General features: G+C 36.1%; 3 protein-coding genes across 3 annotated transcripts in view; 1 reads left to right on the forward strand and 2 right to left on the reverse strand.

Moving 5' to 3' along the window:
* LOC142345634 (PSME3-interacting protein-like) overlaps positions 1–27,967 on the reverse strand; it is a 305,369-nt gene that overhangs the window by 273,450 nt on the left and 3,952 nt on the right. The window lies entirely within an intron of this gene.
* Positions 10,680–11,117, forward strand: LOC142346135 (uncharacterized). The gene has a single exon (XM_075398642.1). It carries the CDS (start codon positions 10,680–10,682, stop codon positions 11,115–11,117), a length of 438 nt encoding a protein of 145 aa, XP_075254757.1.
* The window catches only part of LOC142345635 (dnaJ homolog subfamily B member 4-like), a 54,871-nt gene continuing 40,888 nt past the window's right edge, over positions 13,985–27,967 (reverse strand). Inside the window, exons 2-5 of the mRNA XM_075397792.1 lie at positions 21,803–22,082; positions 21,572–21,683; positions 15,460–16,013; positions 13,985–14,676 (exon numbers count right to left, since the gene is read on the reverse strand). Coding sequence (XP_075253907.1) covers positions 15,607–16,013; positions 21,572–21,683; positions 21,803–22,003 — 720 coding nt within the window. The 5' untranslated portion in view covers positions 22,004–22,082 and the 3' untranslated portion in view covers positions 13,985–14,676; positions 15,460–15,606. The remainder of the gene's footprint in view (positions 14,677–15,459; positions 16,014–21,571; positions 21,684–21,802; positions 22,083–27,967) is intronic.

Raw genomic sequence — 27,967 nt, forward strand, 5'->3', positions numbered from 1 at the left:
TGGTAACAGTTTTTTTAATTTCTGCTACCGAGGAATCATCGATATCTTTAGTGTAATTTCCAGCTTTATCAGTAAAAGAAAAATCTCTCATGTTCAAACTAGAGTTTATATCATATTCGTCAGTATCCTCTAGATAATTTCTATTATGACTTTATGAGTGGGTAGCAGGGGCTACTTTACTTCTAAATGTTTCATTACATTCTTTACATTCGTACTTAATTATAGTATAGATTTTATCATCAGTCACAGTTTTAGCTTTAGTTTCAATTTTAGCCTGCGTCTCAGTTTTAGATTCAGATACAGTTTTAGCCCTAGTGTCAGTTTTAGCCTGAGTTAGAGTTTTTACTTTGGTCACAGTTTTAGATGCAGCTTCGTCTTCATCATCAATCAGCTCTCTGGTTCTTCCTGAGTGTTCGCTTGTTAAAGTGTGTTTGAGAATCTCTTTCTTCTAATAGAAAATAAATTGCAGATAATACACTCGTGGCTTCTGTTGATATCCATTTTTTTAGGGGACAAATGAATTTTCAAAAAATAAAAAATGCTTTCAAAATGTGTTAATTGTAGAGATAAACAGTGGAAAGAATGTTGTTATAAATGTAGAGAACAACCTTAGGAATGTTTTATATGTAAAGTGGTTGTTAAAGAGAAAGATAGAAATGACCATAGGAAATCATTATAATGAAGAGTAGTTGTATTTAACTTGTAGTATGTGTAAGCTTAATAATCATGTTTCTTATCTTAGGTTTAAAACAAATAATTGCAGATTATGTGTTTATTTACATAGATATAGGTTTAGCCCTCTAAGGATTGATTTGAAGAGTATGAAAAATATGAAATAATTGAGGTGAAAATTATTAGATTTGGGTATAAATATTTTACTTTTTAAAAAGGGTGAAAAAGATCTGTGTTTTTTTATGAAATAAATCTGTGTGTATAGTGGCGGATAAAACAGGGGTACGGATTAGACGCGCGATTAGGCCCATTTACTTATACGCGGAAAGCGCATAGGGAAATGGGACAAGTCTTGTGGAAGGTCGATACCCCTGTTTTATCCACTACTTGCAATGACAGTAATCGGATCTCCTTGGAAAGTGACCGCATACTTGCTACAACCAAAAGCGGTGCTTCTCTGTTTCCGAATAACTAAAACGTGCAATTAATAAACGAATACAAGGCTCCAACGTATGTATCACTGAACGGTTAAAGTCATTTCGAATTGTTCTTTGTTTTGAGACAAGTCACATCAATAAAATCGTGACGAAACATAAATAGGATATCTGCACTGTTGACCTAAAGAGCAAAACAAAAGAGCGGTAACTTGACAATAACAAGTGCGCAAAGTCAGCCTCGAAAAAGAAAGTGCTCTGAAAAAAGCGAAGGAGCACAATGAAAAAGAAAACAATTCGTACTCCGACCTCTCCAAGACCATTTAAGAATCAGCAGCCTTCCAAACAAAAAGCAAGTCATCAATATGGTTCAATAAAGATTTGCACTTACTACATTTTAAAGCCCAAAACAGACAGAGAGGGATCCTTTTCTTGAATTGAAACAAACCTACAGAAGAACAAAATAGAAAGTATCGACTTCTTCAAGAAAGTTATAAAATCATAAATGCGAATCCAGTGAAAAATGAATTTTGGAGCTTGAAGATGGAGAACATGAAAACAAAAAATGTGACTTCTAGAGGATCGCAAATTACAATTGAGGTTAGTTAGGTGTACTTTAGAGAACTATACACGTTAGAAACAACAACTTCACAAGAAAAATTTTTATATACTGAAGAAATGCTGAATCATGAATTTTCTTTCACTAAATTAGAATGTGGCTCAAGCTTAAATAACAAGTTTGAAACTACAGAAATCAGCAATGATCTCTCAAATACAAAAAGTTGCAAAGCTGTAGGACCGAACAGACTGTAGAACAAGCAAGTGCATTAAGATAAGTTTCAGTGTCACTTACAGATAAATTTTTCAATTACTGAAACTTTTTAGCAGGAAATTTCTTATCATCTGGCAACTATCGCATATTCAGCGTTTGTACAAACCAATAGCCCAAAAATCAGAAACAAGTTCCCACATGTGGATTAGTTTGTTGTGTTGTTTATGTAATTTGAAATGTTAACGGGAGTAGTTTAGCAGCGTTTGCAAAAGGGCTTCGAAAATTGCGAAGTATTATCGCCAAGTCAATACGGATTCGACGTGGAGTTTCAACGATTCTTGTTGTCTCACGCAAAAAAAAGGTAATCAAAAAGAACTTGGCAAAATGGATGAAAATTTACGCATGTTGTATCAATCGCAAACGAGCCTTTAAAATCATCATTAGGAGTCTGTTGCTATCAAATTTTATTAGAATGGGACTATATTGGAACATTCTCTCTGCAATCTACAATCAGCAACCTGCACAAAGGTGAAAATTGCCGCAATTTGTAGATGGAGAATTCCTCTCGGCTGAAATAAAGCAAACAAAAATGGTGTTCCTCAAGGAGACAATCAATCGCCCCTTTTTATTCTTCTTAATGTTGATCCGTATTAAGATTTAAGATGTAATGATTTAGATGTCTTTTTTACCGAAGACCTGGTACCTGGTAGCAGTAATCATTCTTAATTGAAGCAGAGCTTGAATGCACTTTAATCTTAGTATACTGGAAAAAACATGAAAGATGACATCGCAGGCATAAAAACCATCCGATGCATGACAAAAAGTTGCTTTGCAGAACAAGACATAATTTTTCTGTCAGGCAAAGCAAATGAATACGCTAACACGTTCTTTTCTCTGGGAGTTATCAATCTAATCATTTATAACCAAGACGTCACTTTAGTCATTTAAATAACAAAACTTATCAAGACATTGCAAACCGTAACTGGAAACTCAACTTGCGTCAAATCGAATTGTAATATGATACGGAATCATCAACTGAAAAAATCATTCTCTTGTTAATATTTGACCTTGTTATTAATATTTCAATAGTTTTTCAGTGGGATCTGAGGTTTAATTCAATCTTCTTCTTCAATTTTGACTCCATTGTAGAAGTTCAATTCTGTGATGGGAAAATCAGCGAATAGTTTCAATCAAACCAATGTACAGAATCGAATAAGTAAATACCAAAAAGCCGGTCAATCAGTAAAATCAGGTAAATTTTTTCACGTGAACTCATCTAAAAACGTTCAAAAGGAATGTAGAGGATCGAATACGTCAAATCCAAATTAACGATTGATTTGTAATTGGCAAGTTTTCACGCAAGATTTGGAACATTTTCATTTTACATTGATTCATTTTGTAGAATCAGATTTACGTAGTCGGTGACAATGAAACCCGGGTCGAGAATTTTTAATTAAAAAATGTGTAAAAAATGCGCTGGATTCAGCGCATTACTATGCAAGGTTTTTGCGCTGAATTTTTGTTAAAATTCAGCGCAAAAACCTTGCATAGTAATGCGCTGAATTGCGCCTAAATGCGATGAAAACCGCTGAATTTTCAGAAAAATTAGAGTTGACTGCAACTCGAACCCTGCTGTCGGGTGCCCTACCCATCACTTAATCCACTGTGCCATTGGTTCCTGAATGTTTCCGCATTCAATTTGATTTTACGTTAATAAACAATTCAGCAGGAAAGGTTCTGAAATTGCGTGCAAAATGCGCTGAAATTTCAGCGCAATTTTTACATAAATTAAGCGCATTTCAGCGCTGTGCATTTCTTGCAAAACAATCATTGAATTTGAGAACAAATTAAATGGTATGAAAATCAGGAATCTGTGCCAAAAAGCGTTGAACTCCACTTTATTTTTTTGAGAAATGCGCTGAAATTCGAATGCACTACTTACAAAGTTTCTGCGCATTTCAGGGCAAATTTTGCTGCTCAATTTTTTTTAAAATCAGCGCATTTCAGCGCATTCCAAACATTGCTTTCAAAATTTTAGCACATTCAGCGCTTTTCCTACAAAATACTGCGCTGAAACAGCGCTGACATCTCGACCCGGGACATACATTGTTGATAATTTTTCTTGGGTTTTAAGATCCATTCCATTTGTGTCCCCATGACTTTACGAAACCCCCATGACTTTACGAAACCCCCATGACTTTACGAAACCCGGGTCGAGAATTTTTATTTAAAAATGTGTAAAAAATGCACTGGATGCGTTGAATTTTAACAAAAATTCAGCGCAAAAACCTTGCATAGTAATGCGCTGAATTGCGCCTAAATGCAATGAAAACCGCTGAATTTTCAGAAAAATTAGAGTTGACTGCAACTCGAACCCTGCTGTCGGGTGCCCTACCCATCACTTAATCCACTGTGCCGTTGTTCCTGAATGTTTCCGCATTCAATTTGATTTTACGTTAATAAACAATTCAGCAGGAAAGGCGCTGAAATTGTGTGCAAAATGCGCTGAAATTTCAGTGCATTTTTTACATAAATTAAGCGCATTTCAGCGCTGTGCATTTCTTGCAAAACAATCATTGTTTTTTGAGACCAAATTAAATGGTATGAAAATCAGGAATCTGTGCCAAAAAGCGTTGAACTCCACTTAATTTTTTTGAGAAATGCGCTGAAATTCGAATGTACTACTTACAAAGTTTCTGCGCATTTCAGGGCAAATTTTGCTGCTCAAATTTTTTTTAAAAAAATCAGCGCATTTCAGCGCATTCCGAACATTGCTTTCAAAATTTTAGCACATTCAGCGCTTTTCCTACAAAATTTTGCGCTGAAACGGCGCTGACATCTCGACCCGGGACATACATTGTTGATAATTTTTCTTGGGTTTTAAGATCCATTCCATTTGTGTCCCCATGACTTTACGGAACCCCCAGTTCCAGAGAGCGTGCCATCTTTAGTAAACCATAATGCAAAAATATGGCGCGTGCGTGGGGGCAAGAACGGAGGAAAGGATTCCAATTTTTCAACAATTTTTTTTTGGTCTGACAGTGAGCGGGTACTTCGAAAACGTTTGATTTATTACAAGAAAATTGGTTTCAATGGACAAATCTTTCAATTTTTTTTAGAAAACTGGAAACTAATTAATCATGAAAGTCAAATATGGAAAAGCAGAATCGCTCGACCAGAATTCTGGAACGTTTTAAAATCCAGTAAACTAACACGAGAGGAACATGTGTGCGATCGAAGATCGTCTGATCAGGGGTCACTTTGGTCTGGCCACTTCGACCTGGGCTGAGTAGCTGTAAGATGAGCGTACCTATATTGCCGTGATATTGGTTTTTTTGTTTTTTTTTGTTTCGTCATGAGATTCTTATATATTTTTTTTTGCTTCATTTCATATTTGTTTACACAGAGAAGCCGAAAAAGTCTATTTTTTTTAATCATTTCTTCTAACAACCTGTGTGTGCTTGAGATCATTTCCGCAGAGCACGTAATTTGCGTGACGAGTGTTTGATTGTAAGTGAACTGCTTCACTCAACAAAACAAATTTTTTGCTCCGTAAAACGTCAGTACAATTTAAATTAAGGCCAAAAAATCTCAAGTGTTCAGGTAAACATTGGTGAAATTTGAAAAACTACTTGTTTAAAAACTCCAAAACTCCAAGAATTAACTTTTTGATATGCTTTTGTTTTCAAACGCAAAAGTTGGTAAGTATGTGAGCACTCATCTATTGTTCTGTACTGTTATGGTTTTCCTTATTATCTCTGCCATGGTTTTTCCATTTAGTGTTCTGTTTTCTGCAATTGTCCGGTCGTCGATATTTAAACCTGAAAAAAACGTTTCTCTCGAGATAATTTGTGCTGGAATAAATCTGAAATAATTTCAAGTGAAAAAATTGCAATTATGACAAAATGACAAAGCTGAATTTCATTGTCAACTTACCCCTGCTCTCTGTGTTGTTGAGTGTTTTCTGTTCGCTTCAAAAAACAATGCTTTATGTTTCAAGGTTATCTAACCAACGTTTCACTGCTTTTGATCATGGCATCACTGCCAATTTGTCACTGCATCACGGGAAAAACAAATAATCTTATGAAAAACTGACCTTTTTGTTTTTTGTTGTTTTTTTCTGCTGTTTTAATAAACCTGTGATGCATTTGTTGACCCTTTGTGCATCAGATCTGATATTGTTCGGTTGAGCGTTTTTGGTTGATAATTGATGTTACAATTCTAACAGAAAACACTCATAGGGTTTTGAAATTACTTGGATTTTGACATTTACCAACCGCAATTTTAGGTAGCTGACAAATTTGTCCTGATGTGTGGGTAATTATGTCATTGCTGTCGTTAATGTTCACCCACCTAAGTGTTTTGAGCTGTGGTGGGCTAGTGTTTTAGGATTTTCTATGGGCTAATGTATTAGCATTTGCTACATAATATAAAAGCTGTATTTTTTAAGATGAGCTTAGTCATCATAAACGTCTTTGAGATACAAGAGCACCTGTTTTTGCTTTGGGATTCGGCCAGCCAATTTGCATTTACGGCGTCGAAAAAACTATTTGACCAAAAAAACGGAGACATAATGGCTGAAAGGAAAACTTTCTACGTCATTTCAAAGCGAAAATGGTCATTAAATAAAGTATCGGTCTCACCTTTTTTTGTTCTTTGCATTCTTAAGAAATCAAAAGTCTTTTTAAGTATCGGTTTTTGGAATTTACGACTAAGAAAATCTGGATTACTTTTGATTGCTTGTCGCCATCGAATCGGGTTTTTTATTCTTTTTTCTGACTAATTTAAGACCCAAAAAAAGAAATTTTTGAACGAAGACGCAAGTTCCGAACAAGACTAATATGCCAAAACAAGAAAAGCTTCATTTGCAATTTTTTTTACCAACAAGAATAGTATGCCAAAACAAGAAAAGCTTCATTTGCAATTTTTTTTATGTGCAACTGTAAAATTAATGTTTTTAATTGCTTTATTACATGTGGCGGCTGAGCTTACTAACTCAATTACCAAATTGAATAGCGCTTCAAGGTCATTTCGAGCATTGAAGCTATAATAGCGTGACAAGCAAAATTTAATGATACTTTCTATCTAAGCCAAACGGATTTGTTCACTTTGTTCAACATTTATATTTAGCAACTTTTATTAGTACACAATCGTCATTCATGAAGTCAAACTATAACTCAATCTCGAACTACCTCAACCACCAGCAAAACAATACTACGACATAACAGTATTGCATCAGATTCTTTGCGATTGGATTGCGAATCAACCTGTTATTGATGCAGAATATTCGACAAAACTTCTACATGGTTAACAAATTTCCCATGACATCAGTTTTACACTGAAAAAGTGACGTTATGGAAAAGTGTTCACATTCTGTCGACATTATTATCTACAACCAATCAACAGTTGAATTTGACATGTAAATCCACGTGACTAGCAGCATAAAAGGAGCTTGAAAAACTACCAAAAATCAGAAGAAACTTGCAAATTTTGGTTATATTAAACTGACATATAGTGGGTATTGAAGCACACTTTCTTGAGCGGTAAATTATTTGTTATCGTGTCTTGTTTCTGTAGATCATATTAGTGATTGTACAGTTTTAACTTTACTTTGACTTGTGAAAAGAGAATTAACTTTGATATTCTCAAAAGATTCTTTCTGAGGAACAAAGTTCCTAAGAGAAACTTTGTGCAAAGCATAAAATCAATTTCTCTTACTGGCTTTAACGAAGCCTAGCACAGTTTGATATTGGTGTTATTGAGGCCAATTGAGAAACAAAAGTTGTTCATTACATTAACTCAGAATATTCAAATCTGAGGTGAAAATTGTTGTGTTTTTTCTCGAAGACAATTCAACCGATTCCGTTCATTTCTTTTTCGTTTGATTACTTGTATGGCAGTGTTGTGCACTGCCAAGTTTGCTCAATTTTGAATCATTACTTACAGAGTTATTCAACATTGAAGTTTTCGCCATGTATTAAGATTGGGTATAAAATATAAAAGGTAGCCCCACCAACGCAGTTTAACCAGCGTTGTTTATTCTTACATCAGATAGTAGGCCTACCTAGCGTTCATTATCCTGTAAAATTTTATCTCATTAGCATTTGTGGTTAAGGAGATATCATCGCGAAACCTCTAATTTGAGACTATTTGGTTATTTGAAATTTTGGACATTTGCTTAATTGAAGCAAAGTTATTCGTTATTCAGCAAAGCTGAACAAGTTAGTTATTCGAAATTATTGAATATCAAGTAATGCAACGGCATTCTAAAGTATAGCGGATAATACAGTTCACAAAAGTTAACTGCAAAAACACAATATCCGGACAGATTTGAAAACGCTGAAACGAACTGGTCGGTGTAAAATTTTCCTTGACTTTGATAGGAGAGCAGCCGTTACAATACGAAATTTTTGGTAATTCCATTAGTTGTGATTTGTTTGTAAAACTTTTGCTAGAGCAATTTTTTGTCTCTCCTTTTAATTTTTCATCCTTAAAAACGGGATAAACTGGTGGAGCCTAGAGGGCATTAAGTGACTGAACAGTTCTCTTAGAGCATTGCGCCTCACTAGCCTATTATGTATTCGATTTAACGTTTTCTGGAGACAATTTTATGGTGTGCCCATTGAATCAATCGAACTCAATACTATTGCGGTTACAGTGAAAGAAAATTCCAGCTTAAAAGAAACTAGAGTTCCAGCCGCAGGTAGTTTTTAATTTTTCCAATGCTTTCGCCGTAACTGGACGTTCAGAGTTTTAAATTAGTTGAAATGATTTCCTGGTGTCTAGTAATTGCAATTAAAAAAATCACCTTCGTATAACACTCTTTAGCACGATACTCTACGCTCCCAATTACCTACCCTTTTGACTTGTTTGATTGCCAAATCTTCTGCTATTGGGAAAATACGATTCAACGTTGGCCAGTACATTTCATATAAACCTCAATAAGGCTTCTGTTTGCGCAGTTTCGTTTGGTTAGGATTTCAAATCTTGTTTATGTCCCTTCTACGCGTGACACTCATTCGAATCATTTCGATGTTGATAGATTTGAAATCTTTTATTTTTTATTTTCAAAAACTCTCCGAGAAGAACATGACGTGATGGTTTCAAACATCAAGAAACTTTGAAGTTTTATTAAAGTTTCAAAGAAAGAAAGCAGAACTTACCTGACGAACTTTGTCGATAAGTAATGGCCTCAAAACTACACTCAATTCTAATTCAGTCCTGGGGCTATCATTATCTTATTGACCTATCAATCATATGTCAGAAGAAAATTCTCCAACTCACAGAAACCTGATTCTAACATCCATCGACCTCCAACTAATGAACTCGATTGTGCCTAGGCGATATATGATTGTCAGGAAATGTTGATGGAAATAGAAAATCACCTCTGGGATTCGGAACTAAGATCTATTCATATGTCAATCAAAAAAAACATTTTTAGCCAATCCAATTTTTCTCTGTATATTTTTGTATGGATAACTTTTGTAAAAACGAGCTAAATTTTGTATATTTTCAGTTCCAATTTCAATTTAAAATTCAACTTATTAAATTCTTTTGAGCCGTGTTATCGACCACTTTAATGGTGTCCACGCCAACTGCAGGAAAATTTTGGATCTTCAGAACGCGGAATCAGCTACTGCGTGGATTATTTCTTTTGTGGCAAAATGTCGCGCAGAGAAGAAAGAGAACAAGATCAACACCGATGGTACTATACTCGACCTGCAAGAAACCAATCTCGCTCTTAGTTTTTGCGGTCAAGATGAAATTATTAACCATAGGCGCCTAATGAGTCCTAGGAATTTGATAGACACTCCGTATAAAGACATAAGATGGGCAATTCAAAATTATATTTCTCCGAAGAGGGAGTAGTAACGGCAGAAAGGGCTAAATTTCTGTCCGTAATACAAGATTTAGGGAGTCAGACGACAATTTCCTAGCAAGTCTTAGAGAAGAAGCGCGCTATTGTGACTTCCAAAAACTCAAAACAGCGGCCAACCACGAAGAGGAGTTGGTAAAAATAGTTTATCTCAGGTTTTGAGGGACCCTGAAGCAAAACTCAGACTACTGGACGGTATTGAAGCAAAACCAGCAATGTCAGTTACTGAAATGACCGAGAGCTTACTCTTCAGAAGTCACGCAATGGCTTTTGCAAGATCTTCATCAGGTAATAAGCCTTTTACTGTGACAGAAGTTGGGTTCAAATTCAAAAAGACCTTTCCAAAACCAAATGAAAAATTTACGGCTAAAAAAAGCAACAATATGTGCACTAGGTGGCGAGGTAAGCCATAATCTAGTAGACCTTGTCCAGCTCAAAGTAAAAAATGCAACACCTGTGAAAAGGTGGGACACTTCAAAAAAGTGTAGAAGAAAACCCCAACAAAATTCAGGTAATTTTAATAAACAGAATAACTTTTTTGAAGTAAATATTTCAAAGCAGATATCTCGGGCATCGGAGATGGGAATGTTTTATACTAACGAAAAAATATTTGAATATAGAATGTTTTATACTAACGAAAATGGGAATATATATCAATAAACAACTGCAAAGTAAAAAGCAGGTAGACACAGGTGCAGATAGCACAGTGATATCATCAAAAATATGGACTGCGCTTGGTAAACCTCAGATGGATGGTAAGATAAGACAACTCGAAACTTATGATGGTCATCAATTAACGCTTCTGGAATCACTTACTTGTGATGTTGAGTGGAACGTAAGCAGGCAAATACAAAAACAACTAGCAGTTGTGCAGTCTGATAAAGAATTTGGACTACTTGGTAGAGACCTTCTACCCGAGCACGGTATGAACAACATCACAACCGAACACCTTCCTGCTGTGAAGATTTACAAAGCACATGTGAAGCTGATAACAGGATCACAGCCAAAATTCTGCAAAGCCAGAAAAATACTTCTACCTCTTCCAGACAAGTTCACAGAGACGCTGGAACAGATGATCAGAAAGGGCATCCTTGAACCGGTACAGCCAGGAGGAGTCACTAATGAATCTCCAGTGGTATGGCAGAGAAAGACAAGTGGAGAACTAAGACTTTGTGTGGTCTTGAAAGTGCATATCAATGGCAAGGTCATGGATGACCCAATACCAGACATGGGAGACGATCTTCATCAACCAACAAGGGGCCGCATACTTTGGCAAAATTGCATTGATGACTACTATCAAACTGCATTTGACGAAGAGACAAAAGACATGCACAATCAGCACATCTCAGGGACTGTTCAGTAGTGCCGACGACCTCAGGGATTGAAAAACTCTTCTTCAATCTTCCACAATTGCATCGAATCAACACTCAAAGGAATTAAAAGTGTTCTGATCTTTCAAGACGATGTGTTGATCTATGGAACTATCAAGAAGCAGTTCGACAAGAGAATGCTTGGAGTCAAGAGTCAACTACATGAGAAAAACATTACTATTAATAAGAAAAATCTAACTGAAAACCAGTCGATAGCGTTAGTTTTTTGAGATACTTCATTTCAAAGGAGGGAATAGCACTAGATCCCAAACATGTTGAAAACAAAAAATGCAGAAGCACCAACTCACAACAAACAATTCGAATTGTGGTGGGCTAGCAAATTTCTTCGGAAGAGTGAGTCCTGATTTTGCAAAAAGCTACCCCTAAATAACATGAGAAATAGCAATTTCTCATGGGGTCAAAGTGCACCAAAAAGCCTTTGAAGACATAAAAAACGAATTATGTGCTAACCCACTTGTACAGCCATATAGTTTACCAAAAGAAGCAAAAGTTACTACTGACGCCTATGAAAAAGCCGTTGACGGGGTTCCTTCTCACGAAGGGCATCCAGTTATATATGTATCGAGAAAGTTCACTCCAGCGGAGCAAAACTACTCGAACAGGGAGCGGGAAGCACTGGCAAAAGTGTTTGTGGTCACAAGATTGAAGTAATTCCTTCGTGGAAGACAATATACCCTACAGACGGACCACAAACCACTCAAACATCTCTTTACAGCAGATGAGGAGATCCCGAAGACAGCATCAGCTAGAATCAAAAGATGGACAATAGCTCTAATGGGTTTAAATTTTGAATTGAAGTACATACCAGGAGAGCAGATACCCCATGCAGACGCTTTGATTAGAATGGATTTTGACGAAGACGAATCCGACAACGATCGATTGTGCTTCGCAATCAATAACATCTACTTCGCTCACAGTGATTTGGTCACCAAAGCAGAAATCAACACTGAAATTGGAAAAACATATTTTCCAGGAGAACGAAACGAATCATAAGCGGCAATTGGAAACAATGTTCAGAAGCGAGAAAAGGATTAGAACAACAGAAAGATGCACTGACTATACACAATGGATTCATCCTCAGATGTGTTATTCCTTTCATTCCAGCCAAACTACGACACTTGGTTTTGGCAAAAGCGCATGAGACATCCTGGGAAAAAGCAAATGAGTTATCAGTCAGAATGATAGCATGGTGGCCTGGCAATACCCAGGACGTTCAACATTTTAGTAAATGTAAGAATAGTCAAATCAACAGGCCCAGCCTGGGAAAAATAGTCTAGGTGGCCAGAAGTCAACGTTTGGGAGCAGCCCCACATGGACTGGGGTTATTTTAAGGACCAAGGCAATATCTTAAAAAATGTTTACGCGGTTCTGACTGTAGAAGCTTTCCCCGCGGGAAATGGAACATCAGAAACAGTAAAAGTATATCTTAGTCAAATCTTTCCAAGATTCGGAATACCAAAATCTTTGGTATCTGACAATGGTCCTGAATTTTAAGTGATGACCTGAAACAGTGCTGTGAATCACTGGTGTTAGGAAAATGGAATCACCCATCTATCATCCAAGAGCTATTGGACTAGCTGAAAGAGCAGTTGAGCACTGAAAGACAGTGAAGCGGGCACTTCGAGCGTGGAGTCCCAATCTTAATGTGTCATTTGGACCATTCCTGCAAGGGGCACTGATGACACAGCGCAACACTCCAAAGATGAGAGGCAAAACTCCAGTTGAACTTCTATTGGGACGCAAAGTGAGACTACCAGCAATAGCAGATTTCGACTTGTGCGAACCCATTCTATTCAAGGCCAATGAAAAGACAGACAGTTCCTGCTACCTTCATCATCAGGAAGGGCTTCAATACATCTTCCAGACAGCCCCAAAACTCAACACGGACTATTCTAGTGAGCAACGACAAAATTGCGAGACTAGACGAGGACGATTTGAAAACTGAACCACCAGTGGAGGAGACCATATCTCAATCAGAACCACAACTTCCGAACACAAATAAGGGACCTTCACATCAAGATGAAGCTTCTGCAGCCACATCATCTGCAGAGCATCAACAAACTGAATGATCAGAGCCTTCACGAACATCAACCAGAAATAGAAAACAACCCGACAGATTTGGAGAACCTATACCCACAAACTTGCTTAAAAAAGGAGGGAGGATGTGATAGTTTCAAAGAAACATCAAGAAACTTAGACGTTTTAATAAAGTTTCAAAGAACGAAAGAAGAACATAGCTGACGAAATTTGTTGATAAGTAATGGCAACAAAACTAAACTCAATTCTAACTGCCGCTATCATTATCTTATTGACCTATCAATCATATGTCAGAAGTAAGTTCTCCCACCCACAGAAACCTGATTCTAACACCCACCGACCTCCAACTAATAAACTCGATTGTACCTAGGCAATATATGATTTCCAGGAAATGTTGATGAAAATAGGAAATCACCTCCGGGATTCGGAACTAAGATCTATTCACATGTCAATCAAAAATAAATATTTTTAGTTAATCTAATTTTTCCCTGTATATTTTCGTATAGATAACTACGATAAATACGAGCTATATTTTGTATATTTTCAGTTCCAATTTCAATTTAAAATTCAACTTATTGAATTACTGTGACCCGTGTTATCGACCACGACACATGATTTTCCCTAAACAGTGCTACAGTTTATGGAAGAAATCAGAGTAAATTTTTAAATAAGTGATCAGGTCACCGTAAAAAAATCGCTGAAATTTGCGAAGATTTACTTGTGTAATATACGGTTTCCGTATTTTCCTGTCAAAATTCATCGCAGGTATTTCAACGATTTCGTGATGTAGTAGTTACTCAAATCAGCAAAAACAATCAAATTCACTTTAGATTAGTTATATACATTTTACTACAGATTTACAACTTTAAAAAAACAAAGCAAACAAAGGTCAGTAAAACAAAATCAATCAATTGAGAGTTATACAACTTTTGAGCATTATTTGATGAATTACTTCAGAGCTGGCTTGTTTCCCTTTGAAGAAATTTCTGTTACTGTATTGATCTTTCCATTACTGCAAAATGACGGCAGTAGGTTATGATTTTGTGCTATCATTTATTTCTGGGATTCTGAGCTCACATCATTTGCGAACAAACTACGATTACAGAGAGTTACAACTGCAAAATTACCCAAATGACAAAACTAAGGGCAAACAACGTATTTTTTTGAAGGGGAACACCCCGTTCATAAATTTTTACTATCAGATCAGGATTTCAAGTAATTTACCTTAGCGTCTAAATTATCACTTTAAGCTATATCAGTTTGAGGTAAAAGTTCTGCTATTTTATCGCGAGTTTCTGGATCTAGTTTTTCCGGAAAGATTACTTCAAACACTACAATGAGATCGCCGAACACAGTCGGATCTTTAGACGAAGGCATTCCTAGTCCAGGAACCCTACGCTCAGTTTGTGGCGAGATCAAACTATCGTGATCCATTTGCAGCTCCACTGGGCTCCCGTTGATTGTGGGCACGACAAAACTCGTCTCTGAGAACACCTGAAACAAATATTGTAGACAAATCATTGAACTATTTTTGGAGACCCCGATCTTATTTAACTGTGCAAACGATTGGCTTTGCAGGAACGTAAACAGGATTTCTCACACAATCATAGCCAACCTACATAAATTCCACGCAAGCGTAACATAATAAATGAAAATGTCCCAAAACACAAGAACGAACGGTGAAAGAATATTTAAAATATAATGATTAAGCAAACAGAAATAGAACCAACCTAATCGCAAAGCTCCTCAATATGTATGTATAAAACAGAAATGAAACATGCGCCACTTAACGACTTCACTAAGTTTTTAAAAACATGAAAAATTGTTTAAAAGGACAGTAGTATATGCTAAACTTGATGTTATACTGTTTACGTTTTTGTGAAGTTCACATTAACTGAACTAAAACTTAGAAGAAAGACACCTTTAGATGGCTCAATATGTCAGCCCAAAAATGTTCCTAACTTTTCTTTTCTCAAGCTGCCTTCATTTGTCACTCTCTCACTTACCTCGTTTTTTTATTGATTTTCTAGAAATAAGCAAATGAAACTCAACATAGAATCTATGTAAGGAGTGTTACCAGGACAAGTTTGTGTCTGATCTACAAAAACTTTATTAAAAATTACAAAAATTGGCTCACTGCAGTAGAAGCTTTCAAATTTTACAAACCGCTTAGTGACTCTCCATCATGATTTTTTAAATGTGTTTTTCTTAAATAAATGTAACTTCAATCAAAGCACATTTTCCTTAAAAATGAAGTAAACACAATATCACACATACCTGTTTGAGCGATACGCGTTTGATGAAAATCAGATCATTCCTTTTTCTGCTAAATGTCTCGTGACTCAACTCGACCAAAACAATGATCAAATCACCAGCCAAATTTTGGGCATCTTCGTCGCCAAATCCTTCATAAGTTAATTTAGTTCAGTGCTTCCAACCTGGCTGAATTTCAATTTCCAACTCAAAGTTTTCATCTTCAACGCGCCATTCTTCGTTAAAACGTTTTCTGGCAACTTGTGCAGTTTTGGAACAGCCATAGTAGAACTCTTCCAGCTTGACTTCAATTTCCATTTCGATTGGTGGCATTACTTTCCGGCTTGTACGTTTGGCATTACTACGAGAACTGATACACTCGTTGTAAGGATAGGAATTTGTTTTGCTTTGATGTTTGCCACTACTTCGTAACGACTGTTTTCTAATTATTGGCTGTGAAAAGTTGGCAGTTTGGTTGATTTTGGCAAAAGGCTGCTGGCAACATACTCGGCGGAAGATTTCCCAGGGTTCGATGTCGTTAGGAATATGCTCGTTGGGATAGTTGTTTGAGGTGAAAGCTATAGAAACGAAGAAACCGCTCAGATCAAACAAGAATTTTGGGAGCGAAGTGACCAAAGTGGAGAGAACAAAACCAAATAGCCCGAAAGGGCTACCTCACGTTTGGAGAAACGAAATGGACTGCTGATATTTGGTTCATTAAACTGTTGATCCGTTGTGTTGATGACTATAGTAATGATAACCAAGTTAATTATCAATTAAATGTAAACCAACCAACCAACCAACCGACTTAACAGCGTCTTTGAGGTCTCGATAATTGAAGAGCATCTATATATGATTGTTCCAACCCTCCGAGTTTATTTGGGAATTAAAGAATTTTATGCAAGCATGAATTCTTTGCTGGCTCAATTTTGGCCAACTGATATCTTCTGAGGAGATAAAAGGATGGTAACATTGAAAAGATCTTAGAAAACTGAATCAATCAGTGGCATCCATTTTCAGGATTTTGATTTATCGAGGAAAAATTAACGCTAGTTGTCTTCAAGGTTCCACCTTCTTAGTTTTCATGATAGCAAACGAAAAAAAAACTTATCAACAGAAACAAAATTATCTGAACTTATTTTCAAATATAGTTTTCACTGATTTCTGATTTCCATTAGATCTCAATTGAACAATAAACAGCATGAACAATTAATTCTAGATCTTGAACTTTTTTCTCACTTTCAGCTCTCTAATCCTAGGCGGGGCGCGTCAATTTTTTCTTTATGAATGTAAAAACATCAGACGAAGGTAGGGTTCGAACCCCAACATTCTGCCTCCTCTTCCTTCACCGCTACAGTTGCATTAACCACTCGACTATCGGGGCGTACTCATCCTTACTCTAACAATCGGTTTTGTTTTAACAACAAACTTTATTTCGGAGTGAGAGCATTTTAAGTCATCCAAAAACCAAGAAGTGCGTGAAAAAGTCACTCGAGGAGTCAAATAGTATTCTAGAAAAAAGCGCAAAAACAGTCAAGCAAAAAAAATTTCTATAAAAAAGACACGTTTACAATATTTTTTTCTCATCCGAGAGCAATTAAACATTTACGAAAAGAGAAAAATCGACAACCAAATCAATTTTGGTCCTCAGTCTAAAAAATTTTTTGTGGTCTGCAGTTTCATTAGAATGAATTAGAATCAATAAACATGGTGATTCCAGCTCCAAATTGGAAGAAAATAAGCTTACTGCTATTATCAAATAGCAGCATACTCTACGAAACTTTGAAAACTTAATGCACTTAGAGTCATTAAACACTGCCTGCGTGCCCGGGCGTTATCGTTCAATCCCGTCGCTTTTGATTTCACTTTTTGACCTTGACCATGGTTCCGTAAATTTGCTCAATAAACTCAATTCTGTTGAAACAGCGAATGAAGAGAGTCAGAAGTCAAACATGAAAGTCGTGACAAATGTAAAAAAGGTAAAACAAAAAAATAGAATGATAAGTCTCGAAATACAATTCAACTGTCTGGAACGAACAAGTAAATGCTCATTGACCTGACCAACAGCACATTACGGAGCCAAATAGACAAAAAAGTTCAACAAATTTAGAGAAAATAAAAAACAACAGCATTTAAAATCGTGAATATTCTTTGGGATCAGGCACTGAATAGCACGTTTTTGGGTCTAATATAAAGAGTCAAAACTTGCTAGCAAATAAAATTCATGCTCGAAATATAAGAGGCCAGCAAAGGTACGGAAAAATAAATACTTAAAAATATTAAACAAATAAGTTATTTGCAAAAAAATTAAAAATCCGTTAAATCATCTTGGTGTCAATGGCTGCATAACAAAAAAGTACTTCCAAAATAGATCAAAAACAAATTATTGACATGAGCTCAGGTGAAAAAAATCACAAATCTTAATCACAAAAAAGCAAAAGAACATTACAAATTTGTAAAAAAATGTTCATTTTTGTGGCTTCAAAATCAAATTCTCCCTAGCCAATATCTACCAAAATAACTATCTTGCAACATACCAGATATCTGATTTAACATAAAAGAAAAAACAAGTAAACTTCAAGAACTGAAAAATCAGATAAGATTAATAAAACTTGATAAAGTCAGTAAATATAATGTCCTCAAAACAAGTAGATGCAGCTAAGAACTTCACATAATAAAGCACAACGTTTCGAAAGCTAGCAGGACTCCAACTTGTTAAAAAAAAACTCGAAATATTAAACCATTTTTTCAACAAAAAAAATCCAAAATTCACTACAATGTTTTGTGTTTAAGTTGGCATTACCAATAAAAATACCCCAAAAAAATGACATTGGAAAATATCTTGCAAAGTCAATTTATGAAATCTTACCGACATCAATGTAAGGCCTATTTAAGGAAAACTCACAAACCAAAGAAAAACTGCACAACTCCGGGCTGGAAAATCAAGAAATCACCTTTTCAACCTGAATTTAGGCTTTCCAGCATTTTTAACGCATTATGCATTTCAAACACTACTAAAGCAAGCTGTGTTTATCCCACTTAGAATACTCAAAGTTACGGAAAAATGTGTTAGCACATCTTCAAAAAAAACAGCAACAGAAGTCCTGATTTACAAGTGATAGGATAAAGAAAAAATGAAAACTGATATTCACTTGTCTTTGAAACATTGTCGTGATAGTCATTATACCGCGAAGTAAAATATTGAAACCCCTAACAGTATCAAACTATCCGCCATTGGAGAGCATATACAGACGATGGCATTTAAACATCAAAATCGATAAAACTTAGTTCCCAAATGAAACTATTGAACAAATTTTATGATGTCCAATTATGAGGCCTGATCGGATTGGATCAGACATTCATGACTGGGCGACAATTAAAAAAAACAGCAAAAAAGAGCAAAACCCAAAGAAAAAAAAATTTTAGCAAAGGTAAGTGTCAGTGTGATAAAACATCAAGCAGCAAAAATTGAAGAACATTAGTATCTCACCAGAAAGCTGAAAAACATTGTCATCAACCACATGCAATGGTGAATTAAAACGAACAGCAAATACGATTTATCAAAAACTTTTCAACATTTGACACTAGAAAAACAGAGAAATAAGGACAATTAGAAAAGCATACCAATTTATAAATAAAACAAGTTAAAACTCAAAAGACAAATTCAAAACATAATAGGAGTTCGACACATAAGAGAAATTAGAAAATTCGTAAAAATCGTAAGAACCATTAGTTATACACAAGAAGGTTGAAGATGGAATACATAAAGAGAGCAATTGAGCTCTTTCAATTGTTGGCCTCGAAGACAAAATACAGAAACAAATAAGTAACGACGAAGTTTGTTTACTCAACAAAGGGTGTTGCAATTAATAAAAAACGACAAGTCGGAAGAAGTGACGTCTCCATTTATTCAAATTGTTTGTTATTAAAAACGACTGAATCCTCAATCAACAAAGTAAGCTTATAAAACATAGCTGTCAGATTTTCGAAAAATAGCCGCAATAGCTTTGTAGATCTGCAGTCTCAAAAAGATAAAAAGAAACAGGCCAAAAAAAGGAAACTGCTTTTTATTAAACACTGAGACGTTATATTTTGATTGAGAATCTGTTTAAATTAATGCTGCTTCTATTAACTGCCATCAAATAACCTTCAATTAGTGTTACACACACTAACTTGACCTTATTTTTGAATTAAGGCTAAAAAAACAACCTCAGAGTGCCGAAGTCATTTTTGAGTCACGTCTGACCAAAAGCTTAATCACTCAAATGAACGAAAAACCTCGCTCCACTATGTGAAAAATAATATTACACAGACAAATCAGTTGCCATTGCATGAACAAAAGAACAAAAGGCGGATGATTTGAAGAATTTGTGACGTTGTTTTGTTCGTAACAAAATCTTGAACAATTAGAAAAACAAGAGAAGGCCAATAGTAGCCCCACCCATCACTTCGCGGCTATTAACAAAGGAATCTTTCCCTCATTAGAAATTAGATAAGACGTATTAACTATGCTGATGGCAAAGAATTAAAAAGACGCTAAATAGGGGCGAGACTAAAAGTTGGTCTTTAACATATCAAATGGTGTCACAGTCGAAAAACTTGGTTGAATCTCACTAGCACAAGATTAGAACAATTTCAGCTAAGACACTTACTTCACTGTACTGCACCAGCGTCAAGAAATCAGTCACCGAACGTAAAATAAAATGACCTCAAAATAAGTGAGCGATCTTCAATAACGACGCTCAAATAAAATCAAAAATCCATTTAACTAGATTATCAATAGCTTATTATCAATAGACTATCAATAGAAAAACTAGATCATCAATAGCAAACTGAGCAGATGACGCTGCCTATAAACACTCATAATGTACACTTTGTCCATGGTTGATTCAGAAGCAAAATCAAACAAAAAACTCAATATTGAACCAAATGTATTTTTGTATGCGAGTCAAGTTTGCGAAAGAAGCACTTATCGCCAAACCAGTGTTTTTGGTAAATGTCCTGTTAATAGTGCCGTTGGACCAAGCTACAATTAACATGGATAAGTTTTTTTTGAAGTTTGTTCAAAAGAATTCATAACTTTCTCGAAAAATTATGAAAAATTAATCATTTAAAACAGAGCTCAAATGATGTTTTTTTTTGTTGCTCTAAAATCCAAAAAAATAAAACGAACCGAAAAATTGTTAACATAATTTAAAAAAAATGATCAAATTGGCTAAAAAAGGACTGAGACTGCACGTTAATCGGCAAACGTTGCTCTAGAACGACAGGCGGGGCAAATTAATTCAGAGGGTGCTGTAGCCTAAATCAACTTCTATTGATGCAAAAAACGATTAGGAAGTGGTTGGCATCCTCGACCTCGGGTGGTAGACTGAGGCACTTCCCACTCGGGTATCATGGCCTTGTGATAACCCTAACTTAAAATCGATTTGCTTTTAGCGACAGACTTCATTTCTCAATAAGAGCAATTTAAATCTCTCAAAAATCAAGCTCGAGAAAGTTATTCGAGAAGTGAAATTGAAAGTATGTTCGCGAACACTAAGCACAAAAATTTTGCTTAAAAAAGACACTCAAGTTTACAATAATTGACTCAAAAATTGTTCGCGCGAAATTAAAAACAAGTGTTGTTCTGAGACACCCTCCAAAAAAGTCACTAGTCATCTGAAACTATCAAAGAACTACTTTTGCAAAAATTCGATTAAAATTTGGATAACAAATTTCGCTTTCCCTCGCAATTTTTGTTGCATTTGAATTCTAGACACCACCATGTTGTGAATGTAACCTAATGGCTGGTCTGCGATACCATCCAAAAAGCCGCAAAATTGTTTTGAATCATCAAAAACTATATCATTCAAAAAACCAATTTGAATCGTCAAATTCGGTCAAAAATTAAGGCAAAATGACGAGATGCTGACATAAAGTGATCAAAGTTTTTTTAAAATGTAATTTATTGTAATTTCTCTTTGCAGTAAAATTCAAGACTCAAAGAGCTTTAAATGGATACAATATTAGCTGTCTGGCAGTCCTCAAAAAAGTCAAAACTTTCTAAAAAAAAAAGTGGGTCTATTATTATGATGATCTCCCATTTTCCCCAAAAAGCGGGTATTGCTCCATAGTTATAATAGATTAAACTTACTATTGAGCATAGTTGAGTTGCGTCTGGCTATTCTTGCTCTCGAATGCCGAGAAGATGCATCATATATGGCTCTTCTGTCAGGATCTGACAGAACTGCGTATGCCTCTGCTACCTTCAAATAGAACAAACTTAATTTTTGCCGTCATCAATTTTTTATTGACCAACTTTATGCCCGTTTGTCCTAATTGGTATTAAATATTGGACTCTGACATTTGAAAAATTTTGTCTTGCCTTTTGGAACATTCGAGTAGAATCTTCTCTCACACCATCGATAAATTCGCAATTTTCATCTTTTGACAGATTGGCTTGGTGACGATCTGGATGAAATTTCATTGCCAGTTTCTTGTAAGAAATCCTAATTTCCTCTTCACTGGCATTTTTACCTACACCCAGAACGCAGTAATGGCTATTTGACTCGCCAGGTAGTACCATTTTGGTCTAATTGATAAAGAGGTAATTATCGTTTGTCGGGGGTAAGTTTTTCTTTCCAGCTCCCGACATCAAAAAAACTGAAACAAATAACCTATAAACAGTATGGATGTCAACCGCTAATAACTAATGGATAAAAGAGAATTTAATCAGTGAAAACTTTTACATGATGTGAATGTGTATCTTTTTACACGCCGTTGAAAATGAAGATAATTTCCAATTTTCAAAACCCTTTTTTGTCCTAAATGCTTTGATAATCATTTTTAAATCCAAGAGCTACATCATTGCTGTATTGGTCATAAATCAGCAGAAATGGACCATCAGCTCAAAGAAAGAACGGGAAAATTGTGTTTCATTCTGATAAAATTGGCAAGAATCATGTTAAATTTCTAACAGAAATTGCGATATCTCAAAAACTATTGGGAAAAATATTACATTATTAAGAGACATCAATAAAAAAATAACCAAAAGCCACAGGTCATCAGAGCTGATATTGATCTCAATCGTTAAATGGGATCGTTAGACTTAAATCCCGATTATGTAGTCAAAATACCTGGTAGAATTAACGCCAGAATAATTAGAATGATTTATTATCCGTAATACGCAGCTTCGAAAAATCCTACCGTTCCTTGAGTGGATTTGGATTAAAAAGACAGCTGCCAGGGAGGAAAAATATGCTTTCATTTTACTATTGATCTGATTTACAAAGGTTCGACTAGATATCGTTGTTCACAAATCCATAAGTTTGTTACGCGCTACTACCGAGAAAGTCTGCTAGTTCAATATCTGACCCATTAAGCTACCATCATCACTGAAAAACGAAGAACTCAAGCGTGAAAAAGTCACTCAAGAAGTCTAGAACAAACTGGGAAAAAGGTCAAGCAAAAAATTTTGCTGAAAAAGACACGCTTATAGTCAGTCCCATAAAGTTGCAACGCAAGCGAACGTTCGAAAAACTCCCAACATGTAAATCAATAATGAAGTGCTGATCTCCTCATGTTTTAAATTTGAACTTTGACCTTTGAAACGTTCAATAGCGTTTCAATTTTATAGGACTTACTATAATATAATTGCTTCAAACTTCGTTCAGGAGCAATTAAAAACATCTGCTCTAGCTAACTCCGATATAGTGTTGCTTCAGGCTTGAGCTGAAGATATGTATAATCTGGTTGCTTCGGGGATGTTAGTTTCAATCATCATCTTTACGTTGTGATGCTTAGATAATGATCAATACCCAATATACAAAACGCAAAAATTTCGGTTAAACTGTTTGATCAGTTCAAAATTTAATTATTTTCAATTTAGGCATAGCATTTCTCAGAATGTCTTCAATAGCATTAGTGACTTTAGTTTGCATTACAGCTAAAAACTCCAGCGTTGGATGTTCCAGACGTTTGAGACCAAAATTGGACAGACCAGTATTCCGGCTCAGATTCAGCTTCGTCAACGATACGAGAGAACTGAATAATTTCTGGTCATTTTCTCGAACAGACGTGAAAATATTATCTGACAAATTATTCCCCACCAAACTCAAAGTCGACAATACTGTCAAATTTTGAATCAAACCAACATCTTGGTCTGTAATTTTTGTGTAATCTAGGTTAAGTTCGTTTAGAGATAATTTACAAAGTGATGGAATGCTTCGTGAATCGAAGTTTGTATTCGACAGAATTAAACTTTGCAGGGTTGGTTTTTTCTCGGAAACCAGCAGGTCGAAGTATGTTTGAAATCCTTCAGGAGTAACATGGCAACAATTGGTCAAATCAAGGTCGGACAAATTCATGTTCGCTAACGCTAACAGATGTTTATCCGTGAAATTTGACTTCAAAGGAATGCTGAATTTTCTTAAATTTAAGTTACTCAAAGCGTCAAAAATCTGCGACATTGCCGCAGGATGACAACTATTCGTTATGTCCAAGGAATCTAACTTGGGGAGGTTGCTCAAAATAGTTATATCTCGCAAAGCGCAATTAGAAGACGATAAACTTCGCAGCCTTTTTAGACCAATTAGCGGCTCGAGCAGAACGATATTAGTATCGTTGATAAGTAACGAAACCAGATTGGGCGCTAACTTTGCAATTAATTCGGCATCGTCTTGAAAAGTGGTTGACAAATCCAGAAGCATAAGGCTCTTCATGACAAAACCATCATCAACTAAACTTCGAACAGTTGTCGAGTTAAACTTCGTAGAAGCGGCTTCAAAAATTTCCAAACTTGGAAGTTTCTTTAACAATTCACCAACTGCAGTTGATGTGAAATTCGGACAATGTGAAATAACAAGTCGTCCCAGGGTCGTGATTTCTCCAATATACCCGAGGGCAAAATCTGTCAGATTTTCACCACCTCTTATATTAAGTTGTCTTAAACTACTGAACGATATTGTTCGTATCAACTCGTTGGTCAAGTATTGATAACCCGCCAAATCCAAGGTGGTAATGCCGCTGGTTATAAATGGGTGATAGGTTTTGCCGTTCAAGAGACATCGATCTTGTAGCATTTTCAATAAAATTTGTAAACACATTGTATCTAATGAGCCGATGTTAACTTTCTGTTCCAGGAAATATCTCAAAACAATCTCCGCAGATATTGTTCTCAGAGAGCTGCAAGAAAATTTTAAACCCGAAGTTTGCTTTACTTCGATAGCACCGTCATTGGGAGAGGTTTGAGCCAATCTTTGCTGCGTCGCTTCTAAAAATCGCAATCGTCTCATTTCTCGTGATTCTTCGACTTGATTGAGTTCCGACGATTCGACTGTAAGGTTGTGCGAGACTTCAGCATTGTTCTGAGAAGACGTAGGCAAGGATCCTAGACGTTGAGATATGTTATATTGAGGAGCTCCTGTGTTTTGAAGTCCAAAGTTGATGGGAATCTGCCCTCGGATTCCTGGTCTCATCGGAGCCATTGGTTCTTGGTCGTCGCCTTCATTTTCAGCATCCTCATCCTCATCGTCACTTCCTTCAATTTGTTCCTGATCTAGTTCGTCATTTCCGGCTCCTCCAATTCTTGCTACAGCTGGGTTTAAAATGTTGCCCAAACCTTGCAACTCTGGAGGTTCTATGTTGTTCACGCCTTCATCGTTTCCAGTATCCATCGGATTCTCACCCATTTCTTGATCGGTGTCGTCATTCTGATCATCGATGACATTGTTCAAGGCCTGATAAGGAATATCGCTGATATCTTCACCGGAGCTTAGATCAGAATCATTTTCGGTTCCACCTACTGCTCCTGCTGATTGGCTCACAGTTGGACCAGATTGAATGATATCTTTTGGTGCAACTTCGACGAGTGCATCGATTTTTATAACTTTTACAACAAGTGCAATGTTCGATCCCATGTTCAAGCTTCTTAATGTTTGAGAACTCAAAGAACGATCAAGTTCTTTGAAAGGAGGAAACGATTCTGCAACTGTGAAATCTTTCGACTTAACTAAAGCTTCGACAAAATCAAAGAGCACTGAAACTAAGCTACTTGGCAAAAACTTCTCCGTTATTGATTCACCGGCAGGTAATCTAAACCTAATGTTGATAAAAGGTGATTCATTTACAATTGAGGTGGACCGAGAAACCGGTTCAGTTAATTTCGAACTGGATGGTTCTGGTAGTTTATTTTCCAGAGGATCAATTTTGGCATTTTGCCTGCGTTGTTTATCCTCTTCAATTCGTTTCAAAGCTTCTAATCGAGCTGCATTTTTCATTTCACGCTCTTTTCTCATTTGTTCAGACAACTTATCATGCATTTTGTTATTCCAATCAATGTCGTCTTTCAATTTCTTGTCGTATCTGCTTTTCATTGTCAAGTTGTCGTCTTCTAGAGAAGTCTGACCAGTCTGATGGTCATTTTGGGAGTCTTTAACGTCACTTAAGTTTCTCAATTCCTGTCTTGCTCTTTTGTCAGCTTGTATTTCTTTTCTCAGAGACTCATGTTCGGTTCTTTTTAGTTCTTTATCACGAATGACTTCCTCCTTTAGCTGCTGTGCTTTCTTCTCTGCAATTTGGCGTTGAGCATCGCGTGTTACTGTATATCGCGAATGCACAAGAGCTTCCGGATTGCTTCCAGAATCAACGGCTGGTTCGGTTAAAACTTCCGAAGATTCGGCACCGTCTTTCGGGGGCTCAGGTCGACTCAGATGTAATGTTTCGGACGTTGCGGATCCCGAAACGAACGCAAGCTGAGATCCAACTTGGGTTAAATGGTTAACAGCTTGCTCGACATTCGTACATCCGGCAGAAAGAGCCATTTGACAATCTGCGAATGGAAATCCCATGTCGAGCAATGTCGACAAGATTTCATCACGTGAGCTCATGATTTTTATATTCTTCACATTATTGATTGTTCGCAGTTAGCTTACTCGAATCGAGATGTAACATTCATCTGAAAATGAAACAAGTTATTGTAGCTAAAATCATAAACAAATACTACGTGTCATTACCCAGCCAGCAAATATTTACCAACGACCAATAATAGTTCATTCGCTTAACAGCTATTAATAGCACATCAATAACTAACTGGTCGTTCAAATCTTGAGCAAAAACTTTTGTAAGTCGCAAAATTTTTAAATTTACAGAGGCTGTTCGAAAGATTCCACAGCCCTTGAAAAAAACGCAGACGTCTCATCGATTAAAGACTTATTTCAGATGCTGAACCTCGCAGTAATTGATGTCAGAAAACTGCGAACTAGATAGCTTCGCACACTTATAGTCTCAAATAACTCATAAACAAGACCTAAACATAACAGACACCGTCGGACGAATTCTTCTTGAACAACAGGTCAAACGTTGGCATTGGCATCGGTCGTTCTTAGCTGAAATTAAGGAGGCTACGGGGAGGACCAGGATAAACGGTGGTTGAGGGGGTCGTCCAGACATCCCAATGTCGCCATTCCCACCAATCAAATGCACCATGGAAAAACTACGAGTGAACAATACACAATCGCTGATCAAAAAGATCTAGCAGAGCTGCTCAGAAGCTCAATGCCTTGTAGCCTTACCAATTTATCAAGTTTCTTTTGACGAAAAGTCAAATAACTCAAGCGATCGAATGACCATCCAACATGTGCTTTGATGTCTTAACATAATGCTAAAGATGTTTTAATACATATTTGTTTCTAAAAGCTGCCCACAACTAAACTTAAATTAGAGTTCCAATATTCTAATCAGTTGGTATTTATAACTCTAATTACAAAATGCAAAATTCAAGCAAATGAAAGAAAAATACTGATAGTAGCGACATCAGGCAGTTAATTCACTCGGAAAAACTACGAATGAATGAACAAAAAGCCGAGTTCGTGACGTCACCGGCCAAACAAAAATCTTACAGCCGGAAAACAAAAAAAAACACGGACAATAATTGATAGCTCACTAGTCGATAAGATATAGCAAATATATCACCACATTACGATAGAGAACTTGATTCAAATGAAAGTCTATCCTGTACTTTAAATTGGTTTTCATTACTTTTTCTTCAAAAAAGAAATCAAAGAAAGATAAGTTTTATTTGATTATTTTTAATTCTGGAACCATCAATAGCCCCAAGTTGCGATTTGCAGAGTAGAAAAAAATATCAAAAACGATTCAAAATACCTCACCAAATGGCAAAAAACTGGCACCATTGCCTAGAAATTCTTTAAAAAGAGCAAACTTAAATAGCAGTTTACTGATATGTTTATCTATAGACCAAATCTTTAATGGTCAATTCCTAGACCGCCACTTCCATCAAAACAACAGAAACAGGAGATACAAAAACACGTTTTAAAAAAATCTACTTAAACTCCAACTCAAATGATGTAAATTTTAATTACAAAGAAATTTCACAACTCAGAACTCCTTGAACCCAATATCAGGAAAGTAATTGACTGACAGAAAACTTGGAGCTCAAAAGATAATTCTGAAGATAAACTCAGCAAAATCCACGATACTACATATACCACGAAGCTCCACAAAACTCACGAAACTCAGCAAAATCCACGAT

Source organism: Convolutriloba macropyga, chromosome 9 (genome assembly GCF_964194025.1).
Source record: "Convolutriloba macropyga chromosome 9, txConMacr16.3, whole genome shotgun sequence".
Lineage (NCBI taxonomy): Eukaryota > Metazoa > Xenacoelomorpha > Acoela > Convolutidae > Convolutriloba > Convolutriloba macropyga.